The sequence below is a fragment of the Nycticebus coucang genome, chromosome 22 (assembly GCF_027406575.1).
Source record: "Nycticebus coucang isolate mNycCou1 chromosome 22, mNycCou1.pri, whole genome shotgun sequence".
Classification (NCBI taxonomy): domain Eukaryota; kingdom Metazoa; phylum Chordata; class Mammalia; order Primates; family Lorisidae; genus Nycticebus; species Nycticebus coucang.
Genome location: NC_069801.1, coordinates 42,059,349 through 42,071,902, shown reverse-complemented (window position 1 = coordinate 42,071,902; position 12,554 = coordinate 42,059,349). Strand labels below are relative to the sequence as shown.

The 12,554-nt window shown below is 49.4% G+C and overlaps 2 protein-coding genes across 3 annotated transcripts in view; one reads left to right on the top strand and one right to left on the bottom strand.

Moving 5' to 3' along the window:
* NASP (nuclear autoantigenic sperm protein) overlaps positions 1–7,108 on the bottom strand; it is a 46,236-nt gene extending 39,128 nt beyond the window's left edge. Inside the window, exon 1 of one of the 2 annotated variants that reach the window (XM_053575268.1) lies at positions 6,505–7,108. In XM_053575268.1, the coding sequence (XP_053431243.1) occupies positions 6,505–6,560 (56 nt within the window). In that variant the 5' untranslated portion in view covers positions 6,561–7,108. The remainder of the gene's footprint in view (positions 1–6,504) is intronic. The other variant, XM_053575269.1, reaches the window with a different exon arrangement.
* IPP (intracisternal A particle-promoted polypeptide) overlaps positions 1–12,554 on the top strand; it is a 189,008-nt gene that overhangs the window by 168,809 nt on the left and 7,645 nt on the right. The window lies entirely within an intron of this gene.

Sequence of the window (12,554 nt, the reverse complement as noted above, 5' to 3'; positions counted from 1 at the left end):
TTTGAAATTGCTGTGATACCAAAGCACTGAGGATGACATAGTGAAACTCTGGCTCAAAAAAAAAAAAAAGAAAAAAAAAGTTTTGAGACCACCTAAGTAAGAGAGAGACCCTTCTCTACCAAAAATACAGAAATCAGCCAGGCTCGGCGCCTGTAGCTCAGCGGCTAGGACACCAGCCATATACACCAGAGCTAGCAGTCTGGATTACAGCCCGGGCCTGCTGAACAACAATGACAACTACATCGAAAAAATAGCTGGGTGTTGTGGCGGGTGCCTATAGTCTCAGCTACTTGAGAGTCTGAGGCAAGAGAATTGCTTAAGCCCCAGAGTTTGACATTGCTGTGAGCTGTGACGCAACAACACTCTACCCAGGATGACAGCTTGAGACTGTCTCAAAAAATAAAATAAGAAAAGGAAAGAAAAGAAAAGAAAAAGAAAAATTAGCCAGACATGGGGAGGGACATAGTAGCACACACAACTATAAGGAAGATCATTTGAATCCAGGAATCGGAGGATGCAGTGAGCTATGATGTCACCACTGCACTTTAGCCCTCCCAACACAGACCATATCTCAAAACTTTAAAAAATAAGGGAAGGGGGGTGGCGCCTGTGGCTCAAGGTGTAGGGCGCCGGTCCCATATGCCAGAGGTGGCGGGTTCAAACCTAGCCCCGGCCAAAATCCAAAAAAAAAATAAATAAATAAGGGAAGGGGACGGTGCCTGTGGCTCAGTGAGTAGGGCACCGGCCCCATATACCAAGGCTCTGTCTCAAATAAATAAATTCAATAAGCTGTCCGTGGTAGCTCAGGCTTGTAATCCTAGCACTCTGGGAGGCCAACAATGAAGGATCTCTTGAGGCTAGGAATCCAAGACAAGCCTGAGAAGTGAGGTGCCACCTCTACTAAACATAGAAAAGTTAGCTAAGAGCGGCAGCACACACCTGTAAGTTCAGCTACTCGGTAGACTGAGGCAGTAGGATTGCTTGAACCCAGGAGTTTGAGGTTGCTGTGAGCCAAGCTGAAGTCATGGCACCCTACTCCAGGCAACAGAGTGACTCTGACTCCAAAGAATTATTAATTAAGGCTCAGTGCCCGTAGGTCAGTAGTTAGGGCTCCCGCCACATACACTGGGGCTGGCGGGTTTGAACCTGGCCCTGGCCTGCTAAACAAGGACAAGTACAATAACAACATCAACAACAACAAAAATAGCTGGGTGTTGTGGTAAGGGCCTATAGTCCCAGCTACTTGGGAGGCTGGGGCAAGAGAATCAGTTAAGCCCAAGAGTTAGTTACAGGTTGCTGTGAGCTATGATGCCATAGCACTCTTGAGGCCAACATAGTGAGATTGTGTCTCCGGAAAAAAAAAAAAATTATAAAGTAAATAATTAAACCAAAAAACTCCTCAGAACATACCATTGCTCAGTTTTAGTTTCTAAGTTATGATGGGAAGAACTGGGTGTGGTGGTACAGGCCTATGCTCCTAGATACTTGGGAAGATGGCTTGAGCCCAGGATTTAAGGTTGCAGTGAGCTATAACTGTACCCTGCACTCCAGCCTGGTGCAGGGTACAGTTATAGCTCATAGTGACATAGTATCTCTAAAAATAAACAAATTGATTATGGGAAGCAAAATTTATTTGTTATGTATTATATGAGACAGAGTCTCACTTTGTCTCCTGGACCTAGAGTGCTATATGGTGTCAACCTCAAATTGTGGGTTCAAGTGAGACCCCTGCCTCAACCTCCAGAGTAACTGAGACTATAGGGGCCCACCATGACACCAGGCTAATTTCTCTATTTTTATAAGAGATAGGGTCAGGGGCGGCGCCTGTGGCTCAGTCGGTAAGGCGCCGGCCCCATATACCGAGGGTGGCGGGTTCAAACCTGGCCCCGGCTGAACTGCAACCAAAAAAAAAAAATAGCCGGGCGTTGTGGCGGGCGCCTGTAGTCCCAGCTACTCGGGAGGCTGAGGCAAGAGAATCGCTTAAGCCCGGGAGTTGGAGGTTGCTGTGAGCTGTATGATGCCATGGCACTCTACCGAGGGCCATAAAGTGAAACTGTCTCTACAAAAAAAAAATAATAATAAAATAAAAAAGAGATAGGGTCAGTTCAGTGCCTGTGGCTCAAGTGGCTAAGGCGCCAGCCACATACACCTGAGCTAGCAGATTTGAATCCAGCCCGGGGGCTCGGCAACCATAGTTCACTGAGTAGGGCGCCAGTCACAGACACCCAGGCTGGTGCGTGGGAGCCCTGCCTAGGCCTGCTAAACAAAAATGACAACTGCAACCAAAAAACAGTCGGGCATTGTGGCAGGTGCCTATAGTCACTACTTGGAAGGCTGGGGCAGAAGAATCGCTTAAGCCCAAGATTTGGGGTGCCTGTGGCTCAGTGAATAGGGCACTAGCCCCATATACTGTGGGGGGCAGGTTCGAACCCAGCCCCAACATGCTAAAACAGCAATGAGAATTGCAACAAAAAATAGCCGGGCATTATGGCAGGCGCCTGTAGTCCCAGCTACTTGGGAGGCTAAGGCGAGCGAATAGCTTAAGTCCAGGAGTTGGAGGTTACTGTGAGCGATAATGTGAAACTGTCTTCAAAAAAAAAAAAAACATAACTCCAGCCTGGCCCGCCAAACAACAATGACGGCTGCAACGAAAAAAAAGTAGCCAGGTGTTGTGGCGGGTGCCTTTAGTCCCAGCTACTTGGGAGGCGGAGGCAGAAAAATTGCTTGAGCCCAGGAGTTGGAGATTGCTGTGAGCTGTGATGCCACAGCACTTTACCCAGGGTGACAGCTTGAGGCTCTGTCTCCAAAAAAAAAAAAAAAAAGAGATAGGGTCTATTTTACTCAGGCTGGTCTCCAAATTTGAGCTGAAGACAAGTGCCTGCCTCACTTTCCCAGAGTGCTAGGACTACAGGGGTAACTCATCCGACCAGACCTGGGAAGGAAAATTTAAATGATGTATTGTCTTTTCCAGCTGCACATACATAATCATTCTGTATATAACCTATCTGGAAACTGGAGACCAGTTCGCTAATGATCTAACTGGTCAAACACAAATGACACTTGAAAATCTGTAGAGATGGGTGGTACCTGTGGCTCAGTGAGTAGGGCGCTAGCCCCATATACCAGAGGTGGTGGGTTCAAACCCAGCCCTGGCCAAAAACTGCAAAAAAAAAAAAAAAAAATCTGTAGAGATGTTAGGTGCATACTTTTGTTCCCCTTTTTTTTTTTTTTTTTTTTTTGAGACAAAATTTCACTATGTCACCCTCGGTAGAGAGCAGTGGCATCACAGCTCACAGAAACCTCAAACTCTTGGGCTTAAGCGATTCTCTTGCCTCAGCCTCTCAAGTAGTTGGGACTACAGGCACCCACCACAATGCCTGGCTATTTTTTGGTTATAGTTATCGTTGTTTGGCAGGCCCAGGTCGGGTTAGAACTCATCAGCCACAGTGTACGTGGCCAGCACCCTAGCCACTGATAGATATACTTTTATCTCTTTAAAGAAAAAACAAACACCTGGCAGCACCTGTAGCTCAGTGGGTAGGGAGCCGGCCACATACACCAACGCTGGAAGGTTCTTACCCAGTCCGGACCAGCTACTGCAATGGCTACTGCAGCAACAACTACAACAACAAAAAATAGCTGGGCATTGTACTGGGTGCCTGTAGTCCCAGCTATTTTGGGAGGCTGAGGCAAGAGAATTGCTTAACCCCAATAGTTTGAGGTTGCTGTGAGCTGTGACACCTGGGCACTCTACCCAGGAGACAGCTACAGACTGTCTCAAAAAAAAAAAAAAAAAACCCACAACACAGCTTTTAGGTATTTAAGGGGGTGAAGATACCTCTAAGTGAAATACTGACTGCCAGAGTTGTCTAGAAAGCACAACAAAAAAGAACTCTAGGGCGGTGCCCGTGGCTCAAGGAGTAGGGCACCGGTCCCATATGCCGTAGGTGGCGGGTTCAAACCCAGCCCCGGCCAAACAAAAAAACCCACAAAAAAAAAAAAAAGAGCTCTATACAAAATGACTTCTAGACCCAGAGTATACAGATCCTATTGAATCAATGGGAAAAGAAGCAGATCCTAGCTGGGTGCCATGGCTCACGCCCGTAATAGCATGCTAGGAGGCCAAGGCGGGTGGATTGCTTGAGCTCACAACGTTGAGACCAACCTGAGCCAGAGACCTCTCTAAAAATCGCCCAGCATTTTGGTGGGTGACTGTAGTCCCAGCTACTTGGGAGGCTGAAGCAAGAGGATCACCTGTGCCCAAGAGAAGGGGACAGAGTAAGACTCTTGTCTCAGGAAAACAAAAAAAACAAAAAGAAAAGAAAGAAAAAGCAGATCCTGAGAGCTTGAAAGCTTGAAATTAAAACTATTTTTTGGTCCAGCAAGGTGGCTCATGCCTGCAACCCTAGCACTCTGGGTGGCTGAGGCAGATACACTGCCTGAGTTCACAGCTTCTAGACCAGCCTGAGACACAGCAAGACCCAGCCTGTAAAACTATCTGGGTGTTGTGGCCAGCACCTGTAGTCCCAGCTACTTGGGAGGCCTAGGCAAGAGAATTGCTTAACCCAAACAGTTTGAGGTTGCTGTAAGCTATAAGGCTATGGCACTTCACCAGGGGTGACAGAGTGAAATGGTCTCAAAAAAGTAAACCTTTGTCTCGGTGCCCGTAGCTCAGGCGGCTAGGGCACCTGCCACATACACCAGAGCTGGCAGGTTTGAATCCAGCCCGGGCCAAAAAATAGCGGGGTGTTGTGGCAGGCACCTGTAGTCGCAACTATTTGGGAGGATGAGGCAAGAGAATCACTTGAGCCCTAGAATCTGAGGTTGCTGTGAGCACTCTACTGAGGGTGACATAGTGAGATTCTGTCTCACAAACCAACCAACCAGGCGGCACCTGTGGCTAAGTGTGTAGGGCGGCGGCCCCATACACCGAGGGTGGCAGGTTCAAACCCAGCCCTGGCCAAACGGCAACAAAAATAGCCGGGCATTGTAGTGGGGCACCTGTAGTCCCAGCTACTTGGGAGGCTGAGGCAAGAGAATCACCGCCTGAGCTACAGGCACCGAGACAAAGGTTTACTTTTTTGAGACCGTTTCACTCTGTGAGCTGTGACCCCACTACACTCTACCGAGGACAACAAAGTAAAAATCTGTCCTTAGGATTACCTTTCCTTTTACAGGGAAGATATCTAACTTCTAAAGCACACAATATTAGATAAAAAAAAGTAGAACCAGACCCTAAAACACCAAGGGAATATTGGGCAATCAGAACTACAATATGGAAACAAGGACGGGCACAGCGGCTTAGGCCTGTATCCTAGCACTCTGGAGACCAAGGCAGGAGGATGCCTTGAGCTCGGGAGTTGGAGATTGCCCTGAACAAAAGTGAGACACCATCTCTACTTAAGATAGAAAAATTAGCTGGGAGTTGTGACCAACACCTGGAGTCTCAGCTTCTACGGAAGCCGAGGCAGGAGTGCTTGAACCCTGGAGTTTCAGTTTGCTGGAGGCAAAAATCTACTGTATGAAAACAGCACTTGTTTCAACTGATAGGTTTCCCTTCACTATTCAAAAAATAGATTATGCCAGAGTAAATCTGTGCCACTATCTAAACAATCATACCTAATCTTTCTCTCCAGTCTTACACTTCCTGCATGCTACGGCCGATTTTCCTAGCAACCACACTCCTGAGACGTGAGGAGAGTTCCACGAATCGAACAGTGAAGACGCTCTGCATCCTGATAAGGTCCCTTAGAAATACCTCTAAGTTCTAAAAACTACGATCCTTCCTCCACAGACCGGAGCTGAGGGCCTGATGTAACCATTCCCTGAGCACATCAGGTGAATGAGGCAAAGGAGAAGACTTCACTGAGCCCAATCACGGAAGTCAAAGGATCTAGCTTTTAGCTGGAGCCCCCGCACTAAACAATGGAGTTTTCCCGCCTCCTCAGGGCCCCGCCCCCTAGCCCTGAGTCCCCAGAGGGGAACCCGCGCGCCGAAAGCCCCGCCTTCCGCAAGGCCCCGCCCACCCGAACACTTGGGTACACCCTCCCTCCTCGTGGAGATTTTTTTTTTCATTTTGGCGCCAAATCTATTGATTATATTCCCAGGTTATCCAGACTCTACCAGAGCAGTATGCCAGGAGTGTGCGGACACGTGGGGGTGTGGCTGTAGACCTGGGAGCCGGAGCCCCGCCTCCCCGCCAACAGCCCCGGGCCGGGGGAGGAAGGAGAGGGGCAGGCGATGGAGACAGCCGCCACTGCCCCCGGCAAGATGGCGGCCGCGAAAAGAGGGGCGGGGGGCGCCAGCCGACCGCCGTTTCTACTAGCGCGCGAGGTATTCAGCAAGAGAGTAATTTCTCCAGTGTCCAGACCTCCTCAAACATCGATACTTGCTCATAGGGAGGCAAGTTCGCTTCCCCACCGTTGTGTAACTCCACAGAGCCCCAGTCCATCAGTCCTCCCCCGAGACTGGCCAGTGCCTCAGGATCTCCACCGTCCCGCTTACCTGGCAGAAACCAGCTCCGCGGCGATGGCGGCAGTGGCTGTGGACTCTGTGGCCATCGTTCCCGTGAAGTGGTAAGCAAGTAGGGGAACAGAGCCTGTGAAGAAAACAGAAAGAATATGGGGCGCCAAAGACTTATCCACAGACAGAAAATGGCAGATTAGAGACTCCGCGCGGCTGGGGCCCGTTTTTATAGAAGGGCCTTTGTCCCGCCCCTCCACTTCCGGATCCTCCTCCTGAAGTTTAAAGGGCCAGGACTCAACCCTTCTCTATCCCAAGGACAGCCCGTCCCCCCTGCCCTGGCTGTACACCTCCTCTGGGTACCTTCCCTCCCTGGCCAACCTTCCCCGTAAAAAGATACTTCCTGCTCCTCTAGCAAGTCGCGTGAGAACTAGAATCTTGATACTAAAACCCCTGATAGAGCGCCAGCCTGCGGTTTCCACATAAAGAGAAGCCCAGCGCTGCTCTAAATGTTTGGAGCGAGTAGCCGAGGTTCCCCTTCCGGGCTGGATACTGGGGAAAGTGACTGAGATTATCTATCCTTCTTTTCAGTCGTAACGGACAAACATGCAGGAACCCAGCACCGGTACAGCAGCAACGGCTTGAATAGGTCCCAGGGAGACGCGTGGATCAGAGCCCCAGCAACAACTGACGCAAGAAGGTGCTCTTCTAGGATTGGCTACATCTGAAACTACCAAGGTTAATTCAAAGCTCACAGCTGCGGCGGGAAACGGCTGACTCCTCCCCCGGGAACAGCCCCATTCGGCTCGCCCAATCCACTGATACCATCCTCTTAGGCGCTGTCCAGATTCCAATTTTTTTTTCTTTTTTTGAAACAGAGTCTCACTACGTTGCCCTCGGTAGAGTGCAGTGCGTCACAGCTCACAGCAACCCCAAACTCTTGGGCTTAAGCGATTCTCTTGCCTCAGCCTCCCGAGTAGCTGGGAGTACAGGCGCCCGGCACAGCGCATGGCTATGGTTGTAGTTGTCATTGTTGTTTGGCAGGCCTGGGCTGGGTTCGAACCCGCCACCTTCGGTGTATGTGGCTGGCGCCCTAGCCGCTGAGCTACAGGCACCCAGCTCTAGATTCCAAACCTTTTTTTTTTTTCTCTTTTTTTAGAGACAGAGTCTCACTTTATCGCCCTCGGTAGAGTGCTGTGGCGTCACAGCTCACAGCAACCTCCAACTCCTGGGTTTAGGCGATTCTCTTGTCTCAGCCTCCAGAGTAGCTGGGACTACCGGGGCCTGCCACAACACCCGGCTATTTTTTTGTTGCAGTTTGGCCGGGGCCGGTTTGAACCCGCCACCCTCGGTATATGGGGCCGGCGCCCTACCGACTGAGCCACAGGAGCCGCCTTAAATGTTCCGAGCTCTTGGGCGGCGCCTGTGGCTCAGTCGGTAAGGCGCCGGCCCCATATACCGAGGGTGGCGGGTTCAAACCCGGCCCCGGCCAAACTGCAACCAAAAAATAGCCGGGCGTTGTGGCGGGCGCCTGTAGTCCCAGCTGCTCGGGAGGCTGAGGCAAGAGAATCGCTTAAGCCCAGGAGTTGGAGATTGCTGTGAGCTGCGTGAGGCCACGGCACTCTACCGAGGGCCATAAAGTGGGACTCTGTCTCTACAAAAAAAAAAAAAAAAAAAAATGTTCCGAGCTCTTTTTGTTCACCCTTGGCTAGGATTTGTTGAGTACCTACTATGTGTGAGAGTACTGTGCTTAGAAGCTTTAAACCTATTAGCCGTTTTATTTAATCTTGATTAAGTTGTTTAATCTTAACAACGCTACTAGTGAGACCACTGCTGGAACTATTTCATAAAAAAAAAAAATCGAGGTTCGGGAAGGTGTGCCCAACTTCCTCAGAAAGTTCCAAAAACAAATTATTATGGAAAGCAGTGTGCCCCATTTCCTGCAATTGACTGAATAACTGACAGGTTGAAAAAGCTGCACTTCCTCGCACCTGAAGCATCATCCATTCCTTTTCGCCAAAGCTGACCCTACAATAATCAGAACTGGGGTTTTTGTTTTGCCTGCCGGTTACAAATATTGAATATTAAAGATTCCTGAGGAGTGGACCACGCCTGTGGCTCAAGGAGTAGGGTGCCAGCCCCATATACCGGGGGTGGCGGATTCAAGCCCGGCCCCCAGCCAAAAAAAAAAAAAAAGATTCCTAGCTACTCGGGAGGCTGAGGCAAGAGAATCGCTTAAGCCCAGGAGTTGGAGGTTGCTGTGAGCTGTGTGAGGCCACAGCACTCTACCGAGGGCCATAAAGTGAGACTCTGTCTCTACAAAAAAAAAAAAAAGATTCCTGAAGAGAATTCTTATTCAAATTCCACCAGGCTCAGGCAGGTTGAAATGTCTCTGGCTATTGCTGTGAGCTATGTGACGCCACGGCACTCTACCGAGGGCAATAAAGTAAAACTCTGTCTCTACAAAAAAAAAAAGAAAAAGAAATGTCTCTGGCTAGAAGGCTGGACCTGAAAAATACAAATTCCTGTAGCAAAAAGTTATTATTTTTTGTTTTGTTTTGTTTTGTTTTACAGACAGAATCTCACCTAATCGCCCTCGGTAGAGTGCCGTGGCGTCACACAGCTCACAGCAACCTCCAACTCCTGGGCTTAAGCGATTCTCTTGCCTCAGCCTCCGGAGTAGCTGGGATTACAGGCGCCCACCACAAAGCCCGGCTATTTTTTGTTGCATTTTGGCTGGGGCCGACACCGTCCGGTATATGGGGCCCGTGTCCTACCCACTGATCAGGGCGCCGCCCTGGTCTCCCATTATTAAATGGGTGACCTGAACTACGTCTTGTAACCTCTTAACATTAAATGTAAAGGTTCGGAGCTTGTGGCTCAAACACCTAAGGCACCAGCCACATACACCTGAGCTGGTGGGTTTGAATCTAGCCCCGGCCCGCCAAACAACAATGACAGCCGCAACCAAAAAATAGCTGGGCTTTGAAGCGGGTGCCTGTGGTCCCAGTTACTCGGGAGGCTGAGGCAAGAGAATCGCTTAAGCCCAGGAGTTGGAGGTTACTGTGAGGGGTGATGCCATAGCACTCTACCCAGGGCAACAGCTGGAAGCTCTATCACAAAAAAAAAAAAAAAAAAGATTAAATGTAAGGGCTGGCATCCGTTGTTCAGTGCTTAGGGCACCAGGCACATACAGCAGGGCTGGCCGGTTCGAACCTAGCCCAGGCCAGCTAAACAACAAAGACAAGTGCAACCAAAAAAATAGCCAGGCGTTGTGGCGGGCGCCTGTAGTCCCAGCTACTTGGGAGGCTGAGGCAAGAGAATGGCTTAAGCCCTAGAGTTTGAGGTTTCTGTGAGTAGTGTTGCCATGGCAATCTACCCAGGGCAACATAGTGAGACTCTGTCTCAAAATAAATAAATAAATGGAAGGAAGGAAGGGAGGGAAGGAGGAAGGAAGGAAGAAAAAAAAGAAAGAGGGCCGCACCTGTGGCTCAGTGAGTAGGGCACTGGCCCCATATACAGAGGGTGGTGGGTTCAAACCCGGCCCCCGTCAAACTGCAACAAAAAAATAGCCAGGCATTGTGGTGGGCGCCTGTAGTCCCAGCTACTCGGGAGGCTGAGGCAAGAGAATTGCCTAAGCCCAGGAGTTGGAGGTTGCTGTGAGCTGTGATGCCACAGCACTCTACCGAGGGTGATAAAGTGAGACTGTCTCTAAAAAAAAAAAAAAGAAAGAAAAGTTAAAAAGAAGAAAAAGAAGGGCGGCGCCTGTGGCTCAAGGAGTAGGGCACCGGTCCCATATGGCGGAGGTGGCGGGTTCAAACCTAGCCCCGGCCAAAAAAAAAAAAAGAAGAAGAAAAAGAAAAAAGAAAATTGAGGGCTGTGCCTGTGGTCGAAGGAGTAGGGGGCAGCGCCTGTTGCTCAGTGGGTAGGATGCCGGCCCCTGCCAAATTGCAACAAAAAAATAACTGTAGTCCTAGCTGAGGCAAGAGAATTGCCTAAGCCCAGGAGTTGAAGGTTGCTGTGAGCTGTGTGACGCCACCGCACTCTACCGAGGGTGGTAAAGTGAGACTCTGTCTCTATTAAAACAAAGGAGTAGGGCACAGGCCCCATATGCTGGAGGTGGTGGATTCAAACCCAGCCCCGGCCAAAATAATTGCACTTGAAATTAACATACACCTTTCAGAAATAATTACATAAAGCAGATCAAAACTAAGGAGAAACGTTGAAGACAGTATTAGTATTATTATGATGCTCAAATGTCTAAATATATATAGAAATCTGAGGCTGGGTGCTGTGGCTCATGCCTGTAATCCTAGCACACTGGGGGGCTGAGGGAAGTGGACTGCTTGAGCTCAGGAGTTTGAGACTGGCTTAGCAAGAGCAATACCCCTTCTCTACTTAAAAAATAAAACAAAAAACTAGCCAGGCCTTGTGGCAGGCACCTGTATTCCCAGCTACTAGAGGGGCTCAGGCAAAGAGGGTTTGCTTGGGCTAGGCAGGGTGGCTAATGCCTGTAATCCTAGCACTTGGAAGGCCAAGGTAGGTGGATTCCCTGAACTCAGGAGAACGGCCTGAGCCAGAGTTAGACCTCATCTCTAAAAAATTAGCTAGGCATTGTGGTGGGCTCCTGTAGTCCTAGCTACTTGGGAGGCTGAGACAAGATAATCAGTTGAGCCCAAGCATTTGAGGTTGCTGTGAGCTATAACGCCAAAGCACTCTACCAAGGGCGACATAGTGGGACTCTCTCCAAAAAAAAAAAAAGAGGATTGTGTTGTGTCCAGATCTTGAAATCCCCCACAAAGACCACTAAGGAGCCAAGTCCGATGCAAAAGCAAAGGAGCCGTTTATTCACAGACTCGAGTCTGGGCTTCTTGTTCCTGGCACAGCAGGAGGGCAGAGAAGCCCCCACCGCAGAGGGAAGAGCAGTTTTAAGGATACAGAAAAGAAAAAGGGGTGGGGGGATGGGGCTTAGGGACCTAAACAATGTTTGAGTTGGGTTGATTGCTTAGGGGAAAGATTTACTACTACTGGGGCCGAGGGTGGGGGCCATTATAGCTCGGGGTAGACACACTGGAGCCCAGGGTGGGGGAGGAAGCAGGTTGCCTATCACCTTTGGTATGTAGCTGTAAATTGAAGGCTGTGAGGCAAAGTGGGGTCAGTGAAGGCTGTGAGACAAAATGGAGTTAGTTTGTTGTTTTTTTTTTTTTTTTGTAGAGACAGAGTCTCACTTTACTGCCCAACCTCCAGCTCTTGGGCTTATGTGATTCTCTTGCCTCAGCCTCCAGAGCAGCTGGGACTACAGGCGCCCACCACAACGCCCGGCTATTTTTTTTGTTGCAGTTCGCGGGGGCTGGGTTTGAACCCACCACCCTCGGTATATAGGGCCGGCGCCCTACTCACTGAGCCACAGGCGCCGCCCAAAATGGAGTTAGTTTTAACAAAATGAAGTTAGCTTGGTCCTTTCAGATTGCTTTAGTCCAAGAATTTCAGGTTGCTATGATCTATGATGCCATGGCCCTCTATCCAGGGCAACAGAGTGAGACTCTGTCTCAAAAAAAAAAAAAAAAAAGAAAGAAAGAAAAAAACATCATGATCAAGTAGGATTTATCCCTATAATTCGAAGATAATAAAAACATTAGGAAACCAGCCCAGCCCAGCGGCTCGTGTCCGTAATCCTAGCACTCTAGAGGGCCAAGGCAGTGGGTTGCTTGAGCTCAGGAGTTTGAGACCAGCCTGAGCAAGGGAAAGACCTTGTCTCTAAAAATAGCTGGGTGTTGTGGTGGATGCCTGTATTGCTAGCTGCTCAGGAGGCTGGGGCAAGAGGCTTGCTCAAGCCCAAGGTGTTTGAGGTTTCTGTGAGCTATTATGCCATGGCACTCAACCCCAGGGCAACAGAATGAGACTCTGTCTCTGCCAAAATAATAAAAAATAAAAAAAAATTTAGAGGCATAATGGTTCAGGCATGAATCCTAGCACTCTGGAGGCTGAGATGGAGGATTGCTTGAGCTCAGGAGTTCAAGAGCAGCCCAAGCAAGAACAACACCCTGTCTCTACTAAAAATAGACAAAACTAGCCAGGTGTAGTAGCAGGTG